Source organism: Ixodes scapularis, unplaced genomic scaffold (genome assembly GCF_016920785.2).
Source record: "Ixodes scapularis isolate PalLabHiFi unplaced genomic scaffold, ASM1692078v2 PGA_scaffold0__279_contigs__length_252992795, whole genome shotgun sequence".
NCBI lineage: Eukaryota > Metazoa > Arthropoda > Arachnida > Ixodida > Ixodidae > Ixodes > Ixodes scapularis.
In genome coordinates this window covers 171,002,275-171,025,518 of record NW_024609835.1, presented here as the reverse complement: position 1 = coordinate 171,025,518, position 23,244 = coordinate 171,002,275, and the positions used below count along the sequence as shown (strand labels likewise).

At 48.7% G+C, this 23,244-nt stretch overlaps 2 protein-coding genes across 2 annotated transcripts in view; one reads left to right on the top strand and one right to left on the bottom strand.

Moving 5' to 3' along the window:
* LOC8030222 (protein artichoke) overlaps positions 1-7,071 on the top strand; it is a 67,269-nt gene extending 60,198 nt beyond the window's left edge. The window contains exons 4-5 of the mRNA XM_040206247.3: positions 1,579-4,902; positions 6,368-7,071. Coding sequence (XP_040062181.1) covers positions 1,579-4,902; positions 6,368-7,071 — 4,028 coding nt within the window. The remainder of the gene's footprint in view (positions 1-1,578; positions 4,903-6,367) is intronic.
* An 11,281-nt stretch (positions 7,072-18,352) lies between these two features.
* Positions 18,353-18,970, bottom strand: LOC121045941. The gene has a single exon (XM_040499442.1). The coding sequence runs from the start codon at positions 18,968-18,970 to the stop codon at positions 18,353-18,355; it is 618 nt and encodes a 205-aa protein (XP_040355376.1).
* Positions 18,971-23,244: the final 4,274 nt, after the last annotated feature.

Sequence of the window (23,244 nt, the reverse complement as noted above, 5' to 3'; positions counted from 1 at the left end):
GCTGCAGAACCCAGTAATCCATGGGTAGTACAGTCTACCATGAGTTCGTTCCCCACCCCTGCCAGTTTCGATCTGGATGAGCGTCGTACCGGCGTGTGGTCGTGCATCACTGCTGCGTGGTGCACGTTTAAGACCCCAGACTAATGGCGACGTGTGCGATCAAAAGCGTCGCTGTGGTCGGCCTTTCACGATTGGCCAAATACTGACTATGACGTCAGCAAAGGTTTTCTCATCGACAGAAATAAGAGCAGTGTAAGAACGTAAATTTTGACGGTGTCGGCAGTGTTGATTTCAAAACGCAATGATGTCAAGCTTCCGCCATGCTAATTACAAACACCGTCGAACTTATAGGAAGTATTCACTGGCGGCCATAGCTGTGTGCGCGACTGCTGAGCGCGTGCTGATGGCGAGCTTCCACAGTTCTTTTGTAACGTTCACTCCGCACCCTCAAGATTGCCGGTCTTAGCAGCCTATTGATGTGGGCTCGTTCTGAGCATGCGCTTTAAACAGCACACACAAATATGGCGTCCAGTGAATACTTCTTATTGGAGACGAGATTGAACAGTCACACCACTACCGGTACGCCTCAGCTGTGGGGACAACAAAACCGAAATTTCTTGTTTGTTTTTGATCCGCGATATCGAAGATTACGGTTCGAAGGTTGTGCGACCAAAGCGCTGGTAAGAGCGAAGCGTTCGTGCCGAGACCGTGCGTGGCGAGTTTCAATTTCTTTGTTGTGCTGTGTTAGTAAATACCGAGCTGTGGGAACAACAAGCTCGATAAAGTGAACGTCATAAAGTGGACGTCATATTTGAGGGCGATGTTTAGAGCGCATGCTCAGAACGAGCTCGCATTAATAGCCTGCTAGGACCGGCAATCTTGATTTTGCGGAATGCACGTTGCAAAAGAACTGCGGAAGCTCGCCGTCAGCACGTGCTCAGCAGCCACGCACACAGATATGGCCGCCAGTGAATACTCCCTATAGTTCGATCTCCTGCCCAATACTATAGGGAGTATTCACTGGCGGCCATATCTCTCTGCGCGAATTCTGAGCGCGTGCTGGCGAGCTTCCATAGCTCTTTTGCAACGTGCATTCCGCATCATTGAGCGTGCCGGTCTCAGCAGCCTATTAATATGAGCTCGTTCTGAGCATGCGCTTTAAACAGCACTCACAAATATGGCGTCCAGTGATTACTCCCTATATTCACCCTTAAGCTGAGACTGCAGCCACAGCAACAAACGCGCTAGCCCGAGCTTTTGGCTTTGAGACATGCATTTCTAGCGCGAGCTCTCGTTCTGCGGAAGAACGCTTCAAAGCAGCGACCTCGAGCTTGTATGCTTATGAACGAGTGTAGTGGTTGTATTGCACTGTCTAAATTTCTCACCCACAGCTGAGACACCAGACGCCCATTTGAGGCTGACTGACTTCCGGCTCTATAAACATTCACACAGCGTTATTTTTTACTTTTACCGGTTTATGACAAACCGAATATCAAAGCGGTGGTGCTACGTAAAGTCCTTTTAGCTCCCCCCTTTTTTTACGTGGAATTTAAGCCCCGTGCGTCTGTTTGGTTTCAGATGAGCGCCACGTGACAATGCTCCTGCGGCGGTTCTGGAGAAGGGGCCGCAACCCGGGCGCGGTGGCGGGCCACTGGCTGCTCCTCTGGCTGGGCGTGCTGCTGCCGCCGACCCTGGTCTGGGCAGAGCCCCAGGGGGACGCGTGCCCCTCCTGGAACCGGAGGCCCTGGTGCCCCTGCTACGAGTTCGACAGTGACGTCTTCCTCGAGTGTAACTCGGTGTCCCCCGAGCAGATCGGAGTCACCCTGGCCGAGATACACAGCCCCGTCAAGATGCTCAGCGTCTACAACCTGCACTCGAACATGACCACGCTCCCGGCTGGCTTCTTTCTCAACCGCACCATATCCCGCCTCTTCATATCCAACACGCAGATCAGCAGCGTCGAGGAAGACGTGTTCCTCGGACTTGACGAGACCCTCGAGACGCTCTCGCTCACGCAGAGCAAACTCAGGGAGGTTCCCAAGGGCGCGCTAAAGAACCTCAGGGCCCTCCGCTCCCTCGAGCTCAGTTCCAACGAGATAGGGGAACTGGACAGTTACGTCTTCTACGGTCTGCAGCTGACGAATCTTCAGCTTTCCAAGAACAAGATCGAACACATCACTGAGTACGCGTTCGGAGGTCTGGAAAACAGCCTGGAGGAGCTTAATCTTATCGACAGTGGGCAGAGGTCGTTCCCACTGAACGCTCTCCGGAGACTACGGAGCCTGAAGGCACTCAGGCTGGCCGAAAACGAAATCAAAGACATACCTGACGACGGCTTCACGCGGTTCACGGCACTGCAGAGGTTGGATATGAGCTCCAACCGCATCCGAGAGCTGAACGAACGAAGCTTCGTTACCATGCCACGACTCACTTCGCTGTCGCTGCACATGAACCAATTGAGCGACCTCGATGACTCCTGTTTTATACACCTTCTTGAGCTGGAAGCCCTTGACCTCAGTCAGAACACAATACACACGCTAGGTCGTCGGGCCTTGACACCGTTAAAGAAACTACGAACCATAGAACTAAGTTCGAACCACTTGCACAGCGTTGAGAGCGGCACTTTTCAGAACATGACTCACCTGCGAGAAGTACTCCTTTCCAACAACAACATTCTTAGAATCACAAACGACACTTTTCTCAACTCTTCTCAAATTTCGGCTTTATTCTTAGCCAACAACGCAATAACACAGATTGAAATAGCCGCGTTCTACTCTCTCCCCCACTTGTTCCAGCTTCACTTGTCGTACAACCAGCTCCGCAGCATTCATTCCACGATGTTCAAGAATAACCGAGAGCTTCGTTCCCTCTCCTTGGACAGCAACTTGATCGCGGACTTGCTGCCAGGAACTTTCCAGGAGCTTGTAGAACTCAGAGACCTTCGATTGGAAAATAACTTACTCAAAAAAATACGCAAGGGCGTCTTCTACTCGTTGCCCAACCTGCAGGAGCTGCATCTTCAGTTCAACCGTATTGAGACAATCGAGAACGAAGCGTTCCAAAGTCTGGCCAACTTGCAACATCTCAATCTTCACGGCAACAGGCTCACCGACGTTGGCGACATCCTCAGTCGATATCCGTCCAGTTTAAGGTCCCTGATTCTGACCCAGAACGAAATCAGCAATATGCACGCCAACAGCATGAGTGGGCTCAACAAAGTGGACATTCTCTGGCTGGACTGGAATAAGCTGAGCCGCCTAAGAAAAGAGATGTTTCGCGACCTCATTGAAGTCGACCGCCTTCACTTGAACCACAATGAGATCACAATAATCGAAGAGGGAACATTCGAAAGAATGATCAAGTTGAGAACGCTCTATATGGAATACAACACGTTAAGTCACGTCAGTACGGACATGTTCCGCGGGGCGGAAAGTTTAGAAGAACTTTACCTGTCGCACAATAACATTATGGACATAGAACCGCAGACATTTCAGTCCTTGAAGAAACTTAAAGTTTTGCATATGTCTCACAACCAAATATATGTCATACGAAAGTATATGTTCGAGGGTCAAATTCCTCTTCACGAATTATTGCTTTCAAGTGTCATGGCGGAGGATGTTGAGGCTGGCTCTTTCCTGGAACTGTCATCTCTTGTTACCCTGGACATCAGCAACAACAAATTGATCAGCGCGAGAGTTGATTTCTTGTTCCTTCCAAGTGTGAAACATCTAGACCTGTCAGGAAATAATTTGACGGGCGTTCATGATAACATCTTCTACGGTTTATCAGCGCTCGAGACGCTACAGATTGAAAACACAGGAATCAGTCCGATCACAGGAAAGCTTTTTGAGCCACTCTCCGAGCTGAAAGTTCTCAACCTCAGAGGAAATGGGATCCAAGATTTGGACGGAAAACAGTTGCATGGATTAACAAACCTGACTGAGCTCAAGCTGGACAACAACAATCTTAGTCTCTTGCCTTCTTCAGCCACGGAACTGATGCCGAATCTCGAACTCCTGTCTTTGTGTCAAAACAAGATTAGTAGGATAAGCAGTAAAGCCTTAAAGTCTAATACAGCTCTCGCTAGAATTAATCTGAGCAACAACTCGATATCCGAAATTGCGAACGATGCGTTCTACAACTTGACAAGCCTCAAGGAACTGATCCTGACAAACAACATGCTTACGGTCCTTGACGCTTCAATCACGGGGGCTTTAAAGTCTATCCAGGAATTGTCATTCGAAGGAAACAACCTTAGCTTCATCCCAAACGCCTTGCTCACTACAAACATGGACCAACTGTTGACACTAAACTTGAATCATAACCCTCTCATTAGAATCCGTGAAGACTTCACCACTGAAGGAAGTTTCACTGCATTGCGCCACCTCAACATAGAGCACAGCAACATCTCAATCGTTGCTTCCAACGATTTCGTCGGATTCCCCTCACTGTCTGCGCTATCCCTCAGCCACAACAGCATCATCAAAGTGTCACCGGGAGCGTTCAAGCCTCTTAAGAAATTGCAGGTCTTGGACCTCGGCTACAACTCAATAGACATTCTGCCGTCTGAACGCTTTCAGGGAATCGATCGCCTTCAGATCATCAACCTTACCCACAACCTTATCATGGACCTGCCGCGATTCGGATCGGATCTTCAGCACTTGGAACAGCTAGATCTCTCCTATAACAAGCTCACTCGGCTTCATGAAAAAGTGTTCAGCAACGTGCATAGACTCCGAAGTCTTTCCCTTCGCAGCAACGAGCTGGGCTGGGTGGCGGTGAGTGCCTTCGTCAACCTTACAGCTCTGGTCAGCTTAGATCTTCGAGACAACAAACTTGCCTACCTTGCCAGCTCTGTGCTTCAGCCTATTGAAGTGCGACTCGGCGAACTCTTACTCTTCGGTAAGTATTTTACAAAGTTTACTTTTGAAATGAACAGCAAGAATTTATGCGAGTGGTTTTATAACTTCCGCTTCCAGGCGTGTTACGCCATGGGTATATTTGGTATCCCGCAATTATTTTTAGGCAACGATTAATCACATACTCTGAAGATGACAATTATTGATCGTCCCTCTCGGCTCGTACAGTGCGTTCTAAAAGAAATCTAAAATAAGATTATCTTCAGCACTCCAAAGGCGAGCTAAAAAGCATTTTATAATTTACATTAAATTAAACCCTAAGCTCATTTTAAGTACCATCTAATTTTTTCAATAGCAAATCCGATATTTCGTTAAGTAAATGCAGGGTTCATTTTAACAGCTACATTATTAACATGAGTCCACAATTTAAAGAAAAACGTACTGCTAGAAATAGTTGATCACAGTTTAGCAGAAGTTGGTACCAAGTAAATGTTGTATTTGCTTTTTCCTTGTATAAAAAAGAAATATCAGCAGAAATCTATCGTATACTTCTTTGATTCTTAGGGTGCGCAAAACAAACTCCAAACAAACACCGAAATGCAACCGTTAGCAAAGACGATGTTTTTTTTAAAATGATTGAAGTACAAATTACAATAAAAACGCACGAATAACAATACGATATATCAACTGAATCGTTCAGTCACGACAAAAAAGGAAAAGCTAGCTTATTTCGAATTTATATTTTTTTCTCACAACCACGTGAACAACATTAAAAGAGTGGCGTGCGACAGCAGGCGCCAGCTTCGCATTCCAGACCACTCATCGTAAGATAAAGGAATTAGAAACCGCGCTTCCGAAGCGGAAAATGTATCCCGCACTCAGTAATACGAACCCAAAAGTTTCCTATACCACAAAACACAAAGAACGTAAATCCGGGAGACATTCGCCTATTCGCTCGCCTCGCCAGTTCTCCCCATCCTTTCCCGCGCTCCGAATAGAGCCCAAGCAGTGAAATGGAAGCGCGGTGGGACAGAGGGCGGCACAAAGAAAAGCAATCGCGCTATTAAAGTGATCACGAAACGAAGACGAATAGAAGAGGGCGAGCTCCCATCGGAGCAGCTCAGCGGGAGCAATCTTGTGAAATAGAAAGCCCGTCCATTGATCAAGCGGGGAAGTTAAGATAAGGAGGCCTTCCCCTAAATTCTGAATCCGTCCGCGTTTCCCCACCCTTCGTTTTCATCCGCTTCGTGGACTCACTCCCGTCTTCATTTGAATGAATGCGCCCGGTGGATCTGCCAGCACTGCGAGCGCGGGTTGCGAAATGCTTCTATACCGAGCTCAGGAATTTAAGCTTGCAAGTCCCCTCTAATTCCAGCCGGGTCTTTGTGCCAGCCGACGCTGTCCCATTCTCTTTCCTCGGACAGATTTCGGTCTTCGAGGCCCGCCCTGTTCCGAGTCCTTTGTGTCCTCCGAGGACGCTCGGGTGACCCCGTGTCCCCCCATTGCAGGCAACCCGTTTCACTGCGACTGCCGGCTGCTGGGCCTCTGGGAATGGCTTCAGGACCATCCTCGCCTAGCCACCCGCGACCCGTCCTGTTCGCTGCCGGACAAACTGGCCAATCAGTCGGTTGGCTCCCTGCACCCGGTTGACTTCTGCCCGGCGCCGCTGATGACGTCGACCGAAGTGCGACGCTTGGACCACGACCGGCTGTCCCTTGAATGGGACGTCCAGAACGGCACCCTCATCGGCGGCTTCCTGGTCACGTACCACGCCACCTCCGAGCCGGCTCCCGCGGCCGGCACCTCGCTGGAGCCCAGCGTGCGCCGTTACGACATCGACGGGCTCCGGACCGAGACGTGGTACACGGTGTGCGTGACGGCCACGGGCAAGTACCTGCGCAGCCTTGGCCGGCCCACGCCGTACACGGCCGACGTGGAACGCCCTTACGATATGTCCACCAACAACCGGAAGTGTCTCCAGGTCCGGACTTTAGCCAAGACGGACAAGACGCGCGTGACCCTGTCCACGCTGGGCATCATCCTCGGCGGCAGTGTGAGCGCGGTCCTGGTGCTCATCCTGGCCGTGCTTCTGACGGCGCTCAAGTTCAAGCGCCGGCGGCGCAGGCGCCCCGTCAAGGCCAACGACGTGCCCCAGGAGTACATTTCGTACCGGCACTTCTCCATCCAGAGCAACGACGGCGTCTACTCCTGACAGCGGGAGCAGCGCCTTGCCGAAGGCGACATTGTCATCGAGTGACAAGAAAAAAAAAACCGCATGCGCTGACGGGAGCAGGAGACGCCGCGAACTTGCCACGAGACAGCTGACGGACAGACGCAGTGCGTGTGCTTCGCGGCGACGCCACGCCTCGAACAGCCCGAGGACAGCGAGGCAGTGCTTCGCGTACGCCTCTCTGTCGGTGTCGGTGTTGTGTTTTCTTGCAAGTGTTTCGAAGTGCTTCAACAGGAAGAAACGAGCATCGAGTTACACCTCTGCATAGTGTGTGGCGAGCGGGAGCAAACGGACGTCGGAACGCGATGCCAAACCACGCACACTTCATATCTGGCAGAGTGACTGGTGCGCTTCGAATTGTGTTGGGGGTGTATAGTTAATTGTTTGAATCCTGCTCCGTGTTATTTAAAAGCGCGTTGGGCGAGCAGACTGTGTTCGCATTCTGAAGCAAGTGTGTAACGTGTGAACGGCTTTTTTTTATATAAATGTAAATATACTGAAGTTCTCAAACCAAGTTTAAGTAAGTCACCGAGGTTATTACTCAAGTTACGCACCCAATTAAACGCAATTAAGAGTTAGTTTCTGCATAAAGTAGAATCACCCCGCGGTTCGCTAAAATTATTGAATATAAGAAGGTCTACATTTTTTTCGCGATCTCATGAGATCGCGGGTTAACAAAAACACTATTTCGTGGTGCGCCTTGAATAAAAAATAACAAAAGAACTGTAACTCTAAATGGTTCCACCCTGCACCAGTCGTATAATCGCTGAAAGCCGAGTGTTTTTCGGGTATTACGAATTAAACTGTTCATGGGTCTAGTTAAGTTACAAAGTGATCATGAATAAAAAAATAACAAACGAAAAGTAATTTCTTATAGAATTATCTACGTAGTAATTTTCCAGGGCTTGATTATAAGTGTGCACTACATCAAAAGCTCAATTGGACTTTATTTTTATATTATCAAAATAAAACTGGAATGAACAAAGCTCTTCAACGCGTGCACCTGTTCACAATATTGTACTTCCTACTAAAAATGTTGATTTCCAACAAAAATATTCATACAATCAGAGCGGTTTATGCTGGCTATAAAAAAAAAACTTATGTTTTCTAAGGAACGTAGGTTGTTCTCCCCTCATCAGTTGAAGTAAAACACGCATCCTCAATTTCTATCGCGCTATTTCACTTTTATGCCGACTCGCAGTATCCTACAGAATAGGTGAGAATTTGTGTTGGAATTATGCTGGCAAAAATACATTAACGCGGGACCGTTTTACTTGGAATGTTATGTAATAAAATGTTTCGCAAGAAAAAACTCGGCGCCTTTAGACCTTATAGTTTAATCACAATTTATGCAGCTCTAAACAATAATATGAAACATATAGATATTCCAAGAATTCAAAACATATAAAATAAAAAAAAATAAAAAAATTCTCGGTTTTTTTTTTTTTTTTTTTTTTTTTTTTTTTTTTGAGCGCGCAAACGACACTTTCCATATAACAAAAAAAAACTTGTGAGGACCCAAATAATACATTGTCGGGAAAAAATATTTTCGTTAAAGAGTCTTATTAGTTCCGGTTCACACACTGCACAAGGCTGCGATCACAAGGAAGTACAAGGCTGCGTCGCGCAGCCTTGCGCTTCTTTGTGATCGCATACGACGAGGAAACACGCTAGCGCCATCTATCGGCTACTTCTGTGATTTCCTAATATTTCCGAAATGCTTTCAAACGTGTTTTTCTTTACCATGGGCTCGAAAAACGTTTAACAGTGTTATAAACGATCAGTTCTCGTAGATAGCACCTACATTTGATCTCTCAACTACTACAAAACCCAAAATTTTCACTCAAGTTCAATGCAGTTACAGGGCTACCTCACAGATGACGCCAGGTATGCCTAGGTGGCGCAAGCCACCACCCTATTAAAGGTGCTCTCTCGTTGTAAGGTGCTTTCTCGTTAAAGGACCGATGCAACAATTTTCGTACTTTGCGCAAATACCGCTTAAAACGGATCCCTAACGTTAATGACCTATGAAACACGCGTTCGTATTTCACCCCACGCAATAGAAGTCCCCAAAAAAATTAAAGAAAAACGAGCAGCGTTCACCCCCTCAACTCGCAGCCAGAACAAGTGGCCACGTGATCTGGAGCCGATTATATGCCGCCAGTGTTGATCATAGCCACGCGCTGGGGTTGGCAAAGCACAGAACACGCGCTGAGTTCCAGACATTGTTATGGCTCGGCTGTTGTCGTCGTTGCAGCGATTGGACACGGGTGCTTCTCGAGCTAGCAATTATCACGAGCCCAAGTCGAGTGCCCACGCAATGCTCGGGTGCAATCTATGAACTGCATTCAAATACCGTCACTTGGGTGTATTGCGATCCCCGAGTTACGTCATCAAATTTTGCAAAGGAGAGATTGAATGAAAATGATTGCTTTTGTCCTTGAAATTACACCGCAACAAAGGAGTTTCTTGACCAATGGTGTTGCGTGTGAGTATCCTTGAGTCCCAGGTGTGCCAGTAAGCTCGTGTAGAGAGAAAAACATTCCAATTGAATATCGCTGCACCGCTCCTTTAAAGTATTCTCTCGTCGTAGGGGAGCACATAACTGCACAACGCACTCGGTGTTGTTGTTGATTTGTGTGTGTATGTGTGTGTGTGTGTGTGTGTGTGCGTGTGTGCGTGTGTGCGTGTGTGCGCGCGTGTGCGTGTGCGTGTGCGTGTGCGTGTGTGTGTGTGTGTGTGTGTGTGTAATTTCGGGGGGACAATTGGATTGGGGAAAACAAGTTAAGAAGAGTTCCAAATCTTCGCCAACTGTAAGTATTGAAGAAACACAACTCTGTCGTGCTTTTGATTCCTGGGTAAACAGTAGGGTGTAACTGATTGTATGTGTAATGACCCTTTTAAGCTGGTTATGGACTGCATGAATTGTAATAGATCGATTGTGCTTTATAGGTTCTTCTGGGACATCACACACCCAAAGCATAAAAAAATTCTTAATATCCATAAAATAATGGTATTTTAAAACAAAACAACATTATGCTTAAAGGTGCCCTGAGCAGGTTTTTGAGAGCGTCTATATATGGCGGTAATTTACTCGGCGGGCTCTAAGAATCCTTGAAATCCATAAATCATAACGCGCCTATTCGAGATATCGCTCCGCGGTTCCACCGGTCGGAGGCGTGAGGTACGTTTGCTTGCTATTGACTCACAGTGTATCGTCAAGATTTAGGGATTTCTAGGATGCTTGGAGCCAGCAAAGTGAGTTTAGCCATATTTAGGCGATCTAAAAAAGCTCCTCGTGGCACCTTTAAAGCTAATTTCGAGTGGTCACACATCGTTGTCATTTCTTAGACTCGAGAGGGGTACAAGATGTTTCTGTATGTTCGAATATTAAATAGACCCATTACGTTGGTCTGGAAGTTGGAGAGCGTAAATTTTATGACCAATGGCATACAGCTGGTAAACTGGTAAAAAATAGAAATGCAGAACGTGAATTTATCATTTTTAACCTCACCATCTGATACTCTTATGACAGTCGAAAGCCAAACGTATTGAACCCTCACGTTCTAAAAAATCTTGACCGCCTATTTTCCCGCAAAGTACTTGACCAATCGCTGCAATCTATAGAGAATTTCGGCAAATAACGAGAGAAAAAATGTGTTCATGCCTAAGAAAAAATAGTCTGCGCTACGGCAGTGAGCTGTTACAGTGAAAATATATTATTAGTGTTCCCTGTTGGGCCAGTTGGTGCTGAATCTTTGAAAACATGAACGCGCTTATAGACAACGCAAAAGAGGGAAGAAGAAGAAGACATGACAATGCGCTACCTTCAACTGTTTAATCGTGAAAATATGCAGGAATAACTCATCTACTTCATCGCGCCACTCGACACATCCCCTAAATTCGATTGATATAGTGGACAAAAAGACACAGCTCTTGCAAACCGCTTTGGGGTAGAGGATTAGGAGCGACAAAAAGGAGGATATATTCGAGCGTATTTTAGATGAAGGAACAGCTCAAGTTAGCGCCGTCTGTTGACCTTTGTTCTGCCCTCTTCTCCTGTCCATAAGCTGGACCACGTTTTCAAAGATGTATTATCACCCCCATCCTTCGCCAAGATTGCAGCAATCAGCTCTCCCAAGTGCTCCGATTTTCTATAGTGCAACAAGGTTAAAGAAGATCGGCTTCTTGAAACTGAGGGTCCGGCCTCATCAGGTTGAGCTTATCTATCTTTCTGCCTGCTATCTAAAACCCTATGGTAATAAATATTGGAACCAAGCCAACAAATGAGAAAACAATAAATTGGCGAAAAACGTCAGCGCAAGTTTTTTCGTTTGTTTTTTCATAATTTCAAATTTTAATTCCAAATACCTTCAAAAGTTCTATATTTTGTAGAGTTCTGATGCTTTTGTAAGTTTTCTTACAAGCAACCGACGTCTTTCCATCCAAACTATTAAATAATGGTCGCTAACTCTATTTATAAAGTAACCAGAATCATCCAATTGACACGTCAATAACTTGCGAGGGGCTATACGAATATGTGCCGCGCACATTTTCCCCAAACTCGCTTAAAAAGAACCCAGACGTAAATTGAATCTCCCCCAGAGATCCAAACTTTCCCATAGTCGCAAGAGCTTAAAAAAAGAAGGGTGTGGCGAGTCCCGGACGTCTTAGCTCCGTAGCCGATGACGTTGCGGCGTTAGCCGATAAGAACACCGAAGCACCAATCAGGAAGCAAAGAGAGTGAAGGTTATGAACCGTGCTCAGCGTTTCTTAAGCTGTAAGCGACTATTAGTCCCAAGCTGGACCAATTGGAGCCCTCCGATCGTTTGGCGGTGACGTGGAGACAAGGCAACATTACGTGACCGGGTCAGGTATTCCTTTCGCTTTGCCTCGCTTTGGGTCTGTGGTTTTAACGCGTTGTGGCAATTACTGCTCGCTTAAACTTTTTCGTTTTTTTTACTATGTCGCAAAACGTGCGTACGACAAAACCTAAGAACAAATTCGAATTCACCAAACAAAATAATCGGAAGTTATGTGCAGGTTACTTATAGTAGAATCTTATGATAGCTTCATGGCCGCCTACCAACGCGTGCAAAGTTCTACATGCTCTTCTCGCGCTTCCCCGCTTCAAGCAGCGAGGAAAGAAAAACGTACTCGAAACTACATTGCTCGCTGAAAACAGCTCGATTCACGAATTCCGGAAACAACGAGAACGATCGCGCTGACTTCAGCGGCCGTAGCCGTATACGCAACAGCTCTCGTCACCTGTTGCCCACGACCACCTAAGAGATGATCCTGCGATCCCTTTTCTTTCTTTTTTTTGTAATTTTACCTATTTTCTGCATGAACAGCTTAATCCCTAGCCCAGATTTCCCATTTCGAAGGTGAGTATTATCTTTTCGTCGTCCCCTTGTTATTTTCGAAGTATTGTGTGGCGGGGTAGCGGACGCTCTCGTCGCAGTGATACACTCGTCGATTCTATTTGCTGCTTTCTCTTTGACGTGCACCTCAAACAAACACGGTATGGATTTACCCATGCATCGTGTAGCAAGTACACTTTAATTTTTTCGAGTGCGTTCCATTTATTCTAAGGTGACGGTGGTACAAACGTTGGCACAGTTTGAGCACGTCTCCGCAGCTGCGCTAGTCATGCGATACCGGACCAACACTTCCTTTGAGCTCAAAAGTTACCGCAGAAGGTAATGTTATGGTGAGTGTTAAGTTGCGGGAAGTCGGACAGACGCCGGGGCAGCAGGGCTTAGTACTTTATTGACAACCTGGTCAACCGTCAAGAGCGAACAAGATGAAAGTAATCCCCACAGCAGCGGCGTTCCGCTCTTCTAGCCAGAGCGCCAAGTGAAAACATATGGCGCGCATGCGTGGGGCGGATATGTCCCACAAAGATATGACAGCGCGAGTCACCGGCGCAACATTCCTTCCCCTTTTAGTTTACAGACGCTATTACACAAACGTACACTTTGTAAGGCATTAGTATAAGTAACATATGTAAATAACACAACTCATACAATCCAATTCAATGTTCACACTCAATGATACGGCAGCCTGTCTGGTAATCTTTTGGTACGAGTGCTTCGCCTAGGAGAGACGTGTGGGTGAACGCGACTACCCAGTCCAGTTTATGCGCTGCCTGTGTCGTCAGCCGTTTCCCCAAGCGTATCCTCAGCGCTGTCATGCAAAGCAGGCCAGTACGGTTGAGCGACCTGTTCTGGCACAGGGATATGTACAGGGTTCGCGGCTCTCAAATGATCTGCGTGCACAAATTTGATGCGCTGCTGTACCCGTACCAAAAATGTAACGTTAGACACAACCTTAATCACTGTTCCCCTAAACCATTTGACACTTTCAGCCCTCACGGATTTCACCATTACTGCATTCCCCACAGAAAAGGTGCGATCAGTACCACGGCGTTTATTTCCAGCTCTTCTCGATGCTCTCCATTTTGGTTTGCATTGCTCGTGTCATGTTTGGTTTCAAAATAAATAATCTCGTTCACAGTTTTCTTCAGAGGAAAAGTTCACTGGGAGTCTCGCCCGTAAAAAAATGCGATGTCATCCTGTATGAAAAAATAAGATTGTCAATCTTGTGCTGCATGCTTCCTGTGCAGTCATTCCTTTGGTCTGCCAACAACGATTTAACAGAGCCTTCTTTACAGTCTGAACTACCCGTTCAGCGGCCCCATTTGACTACGGGTGGTATGGTGGCGTTAGCATGTGCTTGACTTCGTTCTTACGAAGGAATTCTTGAAACTTGTGACAAGCAAATTGTGGACCATTGTCTGTCACAACTTCGACCGGTAGTCCATAGGACGCAAACACCGGCCGTGCAACCTCTACCGTCTTTTGAGCGGTTGTGCTAGACGTGAGTTTACTTGGAATGCGAGTCAACCATGACCAGAAAAGTTTTGCCATCTTTTTCGGCGAAGTCCAGGTGGACGCGTTTCCAATCGTTGGAACATCACAACTACGGTTGTAACGGTGCTGCTGGTATCGGACACTGTCAGAAACATCACACTCTCTGACAAACTCTTCAAGCTCTTTGTCAATGCGTCGCCACCACACGATCCCCTGAGCAAGCATTTTCATCTTGTTAACTCCTGGATGTTCTTCGTGCAGAACCACGCGGTTGTTCCATAGGAGGCAGTTCATGTCCGATGAGAGTTCGTACTGTCCGATAAAGTACGGTTCCAGTTTTTTGTCAACACCTTTGGGCCAACCATGCCATGTCATCTCGTGAACTTGCCATAGCTAATCGTCTTTCTCGGTTTCTTTTGCGACATCTTCAGCTGTTAGCGGCATGTCAGGAACGGGCGAGAAACAATGAACAGCTTCCTGCGTCCGCGGACAAGATAGCGGTAACCTGGACAACCCGTCTGCATTTCCAATGCAACCACCCTTCCGATACTGGATGGTGTACTGGTAACTGGCAAGTAAGTTGGACCAGCGGTGTATTCTTGCGGCGGCTATGGAGCTAGAATGCTTTTTCGGATCGAAAATATGCGTGAGCGGTTGGTAGTCTGTTACGATGGTAAACAGACGGCCATGCAGACACTTGTGAAATTTCTGTATGCCATACACGACCGCCAACGCTTTTCTTTCGATATGAGCGTAGTTCCGCTCAGCGGCCCTTAACGCTCTGGATGCATAAGTCACTGGCCTTTCTTCTCCGTTGATCACACGAGAGATAACAGAACCCGCACCGTAAGAAGACGCATCACACGTCAATTTGAGCGGTTTTGCTGCGTCATAGAGCTCAAGAACAGGGTTGCTGCACAGTAGCTGTTTGCAACACTCAAAACTTTCTTTACACTCCTGCGTCCAGTTCCATGCGTTTCCCTTTCTGAGCAGTTTGTGCATTTGTTCTAGTGTTGAGGCAAGGCACGGCAAAAACTTTGTGTAAAATCATGTTGAATTAACTTGAGACTGGGGTTGAGAAGAAACATCAAAACGTAGAAGGGACAGAAAATATACAGGATGACGTCTCAATTGAGACATCATCTTGTCTATTTTCTGTCCCTTCTACGTTTTGATGTTTCTTCTCTACCCCAGTCTTAGATTGATTCAACATGATTAATATTCACCAGCTCGCCTGCACCCTTACGATTTTTTGCGTAAAGGTTCAGTAGGCCTGAGAAAGCCTTCAACTCTTTCTCGTTTTGTGGTTCTGGCGCTTTCAACATCGCTTCCACCTTTTCTTTTGTTGGCTGAAGTCCATTTCTGCTTATCTCGTGTCCAGGATACCTGACACTTCTCTGAAAAAAATTACACTTCCTCGGGTTTACACGTATTCCGTGCTTTTGTAGCCGTTCCAAAACACGCTCGGTGTTTTCTGTGCATTCCTCGTGTGTTCTACCGGAAATTAGAACATCATCAAGGTAGCAAGCAGTGCTTGGCATTTCTTTAAGGATCTGATCCATCACTGACTGAAACAATGCAGGCGCACTTGCCACTCCTTAGGGAAGTCGTCGGAACCGGTGTAACCCGAGGTGGGTATTCACCGTTAGAAGCTCTTGCGAATGGTGCTCGAGCTCTAGTTGCAAGTAAACTTTTGACAAGTCGAGGACAGTGAAGACTGCTCCTCCCGCTGCTGCCGCAAAAATGTCTTCGGGCAATGGAAGCGGGTAGTGATCTACCTTCAAATGTGGATTTACTGTGACAGGATAATGCCCACAGAGTCTCACTGTCTTGTCTTCCTTTGGAACAACGACTAAGGGTGTTGCCCAATCGCTGTGTTGGAATCGGTATATTACACCGTTTTCTTTCAAAGATTTTAGCTATTTCTCTACGCTTTCACGGAGCACATAAGGCACCGGCCTTGCTTTGCAAAAAATAGGCCGGGCGTTATCTTTAAAGGGACACTGACACCCCCCAACACTTTTTTTTTTAATTTTTTGCCAGGCGCTTTATTATGGTGTCGGAGGACTACCCAATTAATATTTTGCAACAGAGTAGCGTATTTTTTAATAAAGCCAAAAGACGCAACTGCTCGAAACCGAAACCGAAACCCGACGGAGGTCGGAGAGGTGGAGAGAAGAGAGTGAGTGGCGGACGTCCGGACCCAGTCAAGCTAGCTTCTGTTAGCTTTTTGTCCGGTGTCCTCGGCATAATGTTGCTGAAATAAAGTTCAAAGTTCAAAGAAGTCACGTGGCGACACGCGACCGTGTGTTTTTTTTTTTTTTTTTCTCCTTCCCGCAGCAGACGGCATGCGGCGTACCGGAACTGTTCACCGAGCGATTCTTTTGCAGTTATGTATGTTCCGCTCGTTGTTCTGTACTCCAAGATGAGTTGTTTTGTACATTGAGGAGTTGGAGATGAGTAGTGAGTGCCCGTGGTGAATTTTGATCGGCTCCGAAAACAATACACCCTAGATGTTGCCTGAAGAGCTGGCTCACATGCCCTGCGTCCGAAACAGAAGTGGCATTGTGCGACAGAGTTTCCGAAAGATCAAAGGAATCGGGATCAATGGCTGGCTGCAATTCCTGTAGACCATTTACGGGCACCTCGGAAAGCGGACGCTACCTGATTTATATGCTTCTTGCATTTTGTGGAAGGTGATTACATTGAGTTCGCAGGTGTCAAAAAGGAAATCCCGTACCATTTAATTCAGCGACGTGTCGTCCACAACATTTGTTTCTTATTTTTTGTTTCTTCAGTGATAATTGTTTAAAAAGAAAAAGATGTAGACATCAAAAGATATTTTAAAAAAAAGAAAAAGGTTTCACGGGGGATCGAACCCGGTCCTACCGCGTGTGAAGCGGACGTCTTCCCCACTGAGGTCATACCGAAACTGGGGAATCTCTTTCCTTAGTAATAACTCAGCCGATAAACTGTAAGTTGGAAAGTTTGCTGCCGATTTTCCTCTAGCAAAAGCACTCCCGGGTCGAAGTCGGGATGCACCGCGCATTGGCGACATTCTCACGTAGTAAAAAAATCGTACGCGTGCATACTCACCTCGAAGTAGACACGTCGTGCTTGACGTTTGCGCGAGCGATGTCTTCAGCCACGAGAAGGGAGCGACGGCTCGGCGACGTCTTCGTGCAAATCGGCTTGGTGATCGGGCGTGTCGTACGGGATGAATACCAGTTCTTTTGATCAGTCCCAAATTTCTCTTTTAAAGGCAGACAAAATTTGCCGGTATCGCGAACGACAGTTCTGAAATGGAGGTCCCACGCCCGTCGTCCGCTGCTATCGCCGTCCCTGCGAGTCCCACGATACGCGAAACGACGCACGCACAGATTGCTTCCGGTTGTCTGTGGAACTTTTTTTTTCAATCAACGTATTTGCAACTTTTTAGAAGCCACAAAAAATGGGTTTCATATTTTTTACTATTTTTAATGTTGAGTGTCTGCCTTCACTGACCTACGACTTTGATTAAATTTGGTGGTCGCATCGATACCTTAGGAAACGGCCCGTGACCGCGGAAAAGAGAGTGAGCGAGATTCGAACCGGCCAGCTCTTGATCGGCGGTTTTCGGGCGGAAAGAAACCGAATTTTGAGCCGCAAATTCTGTTCTGGGTAGTTGAGCTCTCATATGTCACGTACAACTAAAAACCTCGGCGAGCATAAATACCCTGTCAGTGCCCCTTTAAGAAGTAAGCTTTCTTTGAAGCCTTTGATTACGCTGAATCCGCTTTCAAACACGTCACTGTACTTCTCTTTTAATGACACTTTCGTCATGACCGTGTGCACTGAGATTATCTGAGACCAGTTCAATCGCACTTTTGATAACCAGTCGCGACCCAGCAAGTTTGTAGTGACTGTTCCTTTACATTCTGCGCAATGATCAACGGCAGAGTGTGGTCGTTTTCCTCGTACGTTACTCGAATGCTAACAAATTCTTTTACTGGAATCGAACTTCTATTGTAAGCTTTTAGCCTTACGTTGCTTTTTTTCACAGCGTTTGTTCTCAAACGTTTTGCAAAATGCGCTTTCGCTCAATATTGAAACAGAAGGTCCCCATCTACTAGCATTTCGACCTGTTTGCCGTCAATCATTACGCTTACACAGTAGACGTTTGCCTTTGGTTTTGCTTTATTTTTGATCAATTCAGTTTCCTTAACGGCGTTCTCTAGTGTTGTTACTGGTTTGATGCTTGTTCTACACATTTTCGCAATGTGGCCGGGTTTTGAGCATTTGAAACACTTGCTCTTTAAGTGAGGACACACCTTTGAGTTGTGTGCGCTACCACACCTAGTACAAGTGGCATTAGTCTTTGAAGCCGGAAAGTTCTTTTTACCTTGTCTCTATGTGGACCTTCGCTGCCAGTTGACGTCGCCTTGGACACTGGGGCTAGCTGAGGGTTCCTCTGTTCGCCGAACCTCCTTGCTTTGGCCTTGCGCCGCCTCCATTCCCAAGGCAGAGCTGTAAGCCTGGTCGAAGGTGAGGTCTTTATTGTTTATCGCCAGCAACTTGAAGCGGATTGCGTCATTCTGTAGTCCCGCGATGAGACGGTCTCGAAGCGCCTCCTCTAGAGACGTGCCGAAGATTTCCACGACAAAGTCAGAGATGTTTTCACCTTGACATTGATCCCTTCGGTAGAATTTGTATCGTTCCACCACCCCCGAACGCCTGGGAGCGTAGTGGTTCAGGAGGATCTTGACGATGTCGTCGTAGTTGGCTTCCACAGGCTTTTTCGGGAAGAGCAGATTTCGAAGCGTGATGAGCGCCGCCTCCCCGATAAGCGTGAGAAATACCTGCTGCTTGGTAGCCAGGTCAATCTTGTTTGCAGTTGCGAAAGCTTCAAAGCGTTTCACATAAACTTCAAAGTTGCCTTTCTCCGGATAAAATTCCAAAAGGTGCCCCAAGACGGAACTGTTCTGTATAGTCCTGTCTGAGGTGTTGTCGCCCTCTTCCACGCTCATGCTTCTTCAGCAACCAGGCTTGCTGACCCACATCTCGTCGCCACTGTTAAGTTGTGGGAAGTCGGACAGAGGCCGAGGCAGCAGGGCTTGCTGCTTTATCGACAACATGGTCAATCGTCAAGAACGAACAAGATGAAAGTGATCCACACAACATTGGCCTTCCGCTCTTGTAGCCAGAGCGCCAAGCGATAACATATGGCGCGCATGCGTGGGGCGAATATGTCACACAGAGATTTGACAGTGCAAGTCACCGTCGCAACAGTGAGGCCTCGCGTTCATGATATTTCAATAGTTGATTAGCTTTCACGGGAAAAAATAGCTGCCCCAAAAACGCGCGAGCGAACGGCGAAAAAAAAAATCGGCACTTGGTATGCCAAGTTTGACGCCTGCTCGGCCATCCTCACGATTGATTTTTGTTTGCTTTGTCTGTTTCCGACAGGCTGGGAAATAAAGGAAACTCGACCCGGCAATCAAGTCGCCCCAGGATCTAGCTATTTGGTCACTTATGCTCCGAAGCCACCACCACGACCGACTTTCTCGTGATCAGCACGATAACACAAAGCCGGTTCCTGTTCCGTAAGCTGAGTATCCCCTGCTATTGCGCGGCTTGAGTTTAATTAATTCAACAACAAAAATATTACGTCAAAAGGAACCATAAACTCTCGTTCAATAATAGCGAATTAAGCATGAATAGTAAACGATATATACATATATATATATATATATATATATATCAGGGTGTCGAACCGGAACCGAACCAAACCGAACCGAACCGAAAACCGGAACCGAACCGGTATTTTTTCCGGAACTGAACCCGAACCCGAACCGTTATATTGCCGCGCGCGCAGCTGGACAAGTAGGCAGCGCGCGCAGCTGGACAAGTGGGCAGCGCGCGCGTGGCCTAATGGTTATCGCGCTTGCCTCCCACGCAGAAGGCCAGGGTTCGATTCCTGGCCGCGACTGCACATTTTTGTTGACAGTGTAATTTGATGTTCTAGTGAATTCGAGAACCGTCTTGCTGATTCGAGGTTAGAATGTTCTACACACCGAACCTTCTACGCCGAACGATCCAGAAACCCACGAGGGTAAATAAGGGATTCCGCCAGGCGAGCGAATTCAGTTTTCGCCCCAGCGTTCGACTGTGCTGCTCCGCCGACTTCGACGCCCGCGACGCTCTGTTATTATCGTTGTACCCCTTTTATTTTTTTGGCACAAGTTCGCCACATTAAACGTTTATTTCTTCCTGTTTATTTCCTATTTTTTTGGTCACCACCCGTGACATTTTGGTGGAGGTGCGGGGTAGCGCATGCCCGTGCAGCGTTCCCCTCCCAGGGCCCGCAGTGCAAGCCCCATTCCGAGCCCGGTGAGAAGACCACCCGACGCGGAACCTGAAACTCGGACCAGTCGCCGCACCCAAGGTCTACACCCGGAATACGGACTTCTGCCACCCAGGACCAAGCAGCCAACGAAGCCGACGATGGACGGCCAGCAGTCACAGACCCCGGCCGCTCCTGCCTTCATCTACCTACCAGTCGCACCCCGGACTCCGACGCCATTCCACGGGGACGCCCACGAAGACGTCGAGGACTGGCTTCAATAATACGAGCGGGTGGCCCAGCACAACCGATGGACGGAGGACCAGCGCCTGCAGAACCTTTACTTCGCGCTCGAAGGAACGGCCAGGCACTGGTTCCAGAATCGGGAGACATCATTGATCTCGTGGACCGCCTGCAAGAATGAGTTGAGGCGAACTTTCACAAATCAGTATCGACGGGAGAGGGCCGAGGACCTTTTTCGAATGAGAACCCAGGGCGCAAACGAGACCCTCACCAGTTTCGTCGAGGATGTCCTGCGCCTGGTCACTCGCGCCGACCCTCACGCCACCGACGAAAAGAAGTTGCGGATCCTGATGCGAGGCGTACGAGATGACATTTTCGGAGGCCTCCTCCGCAACCCACCGACCACCGTCGAAACGTTTGTAACAGAGGCGACCAACATTGAACGGGCCCTGCAAGCACGAGCCGCTCACTTCCACCGAGCTCCTGCCGTCGCTGCACCCACGCCGTCAAGCTGCGCCCTCAGCCCCAATATTCCAGGGATCCGAGAAATAGTCCGGGACATCGTCCGTGAAGAACTGAACAAGCTGATACCTGCCACCGAACGTCCAGCTTCACTCTCGATCGCCGAGATTGTTCGAGAAGAGGTCCAGCAAGCGCTCCAGCCAGACGTTCTCGCCGACGCCGCACCGGAACCACCAGCTGTGACCTATGCTGCCGTTGTTCGTCGTCCGCAGCCTCCTATTGCTCGGCAGTACCCATCTGCACCCCAACGAGAAGTCTCTTCGCCGCAGTACGCGCCGCGCCAAGAGCAGCGTGGACTTCGAAAGACCGACGTGTGGCGCACGGATGACGGACGCCCGGTGTGCTTCCACTGCGGGGAGGCTGACCACGTTTACCGGAGGTGCCCCTACCCCCAGCTCGGCCTGCGAGGATTCGCTCCAAACGACCGTCGACCTCGTTTTGGAGAACGACCAAGGGACATCGATGAATACCTCCGTCGCCCTCCGTCACCAGCGCTTACCGCACCACGAGGTTCCCGGTCTCCATCCCCCCGACGTTCCGCGTCGCCTTTCCGTCGGTCGCGCCGTGACAGCCTGTCCCCCCTATCTCGTCGGGAAAACTAAATGCGGCAACGCCTGGAGGTGCCGTTGCTGAAGGCGACCCGAGTAAAGAGCCTCCAAGAACGCCGGAGCGCTCCCACTCTCCCGACGCCACGCATCGCTACGACGCCCCTGCAACGGTGTCCAACAACCTAAACGTCGTCATCGACGGCCACGACGCATCGGCACTCGTGGACACCGGAGCAGACTACTCAGTCTTGAGTGGGAGGCTCTCCCGCCGCCTTCGAAAAGTCATGACGTCGTGGGAAGGACCCCAAATACGAACCGCCGGAGGACATCTCATCACACCAGTCGGGAGATGCACTGCTCGCGTCGAGATCCACGGTGAAACGTGCCCTGTCAAGTTCGTCGTTCTGCAAGACTGTTCGAGGGACGTTATCCTCAGAATGGACTTCCTCTGCGAGTATGGCGCCGTCATCGACCTCGGAACAAACCGGCTGACGCTACGAAAACCGGCCCCACCAGCGGAGGAACCCCAAGCGACGTCACCCACGGTCCGAGTCCTCGCAAACCACGTAAACCTACCACCGCGGTCGAGTGTTTTCGTACTTGTCGGGATCGATGAAGCTTCCTGCGGCGAAGTTCTTCTCGAGGGAAGCCTCCAATTGCTCCTGGGAAGAGGCATAGGTGTCGCAAGGGGAGTAGCTGAACTACAGGATGGGCGGACTGTGGCACTCGTGACGAACTTCCGAAACGAAACGCAACACCTCACGAAAGGTGCAGCCGTGGGCCACGTCGAGAAACTCCGAAACCCCGCCGAAATCACCGCGATTACTGACGAATCCTCGCCGCCCCAGCAAGACCGTACGTCGCCAGCGCAGCTCGACATTGACCCTAAGCTTTCGGACCCTAAACGGCGTCAGCTGGTTAACCTCCTCGCCGAATACCGCGACTGCTTTGCGACGTCGTCGAAGGTGCGCCAGACCGCGGTTGCCAAGCACCGCATCGTTACCGAGGACGACGCGCGCCCTGTGCATCGATCGCCGTACAGAGTCACCGCTAAGGAAAGGGAGGTGATCCATCAGCAAGTTCAAGAGATGTTGAATGACGACATAATCCAACCTTCAAGCAGTCCATGGGCCTCTCCAGTCGTGCTGGTTAAGAAGAAGGACGGAACTCTTCGGTTCTGCGTGGACTACCGGCAGCTCAACACGGTTACGAAGAAAGACGTCTATCCACTCCCCCGCATCGACGACACTCTAGACCGGCTGCGCCACTCTCGATACTTTTCATCGATGGACCTGAAGAGCGGCTACTGGCAAATCGAGGTCGACGAACGGGACCGAGAGAAGACAGCCTTCGTCACGCCGGATGGACTGTACGAGTTCAAGGTGATGCCCTTCGGACTATGCACGGCGCCAGCAACTTTCCAGCGTGTCATGGACACCGTACCGGCAGGGCTGAAGTGGCAGAGTTGTCTCGACACCTTGACGACGTCGTAGTATTTTCAGCTGACTTCGACGAGCACTTGAGACGACTCCGAGCTGTTCTTCGAGCCATTCAGACCGCCGGACTCACACTCAAGCCGTCAAAGTGCCGGTTCGCCTATGACGAACTGAAGTTCCTTGGCCACATGTTTAGTAACGAAGGCGTC

What these genes read in the sequence shown, in the direction of transcription:
- LOC121045941 (XM_040499442.1), bottom strand. Translation starts at nt 18,970, where the DNA reads ATGAGCGTGGAAGAGGGCGACAACACCTCAGACAGGACTATACAGAAC.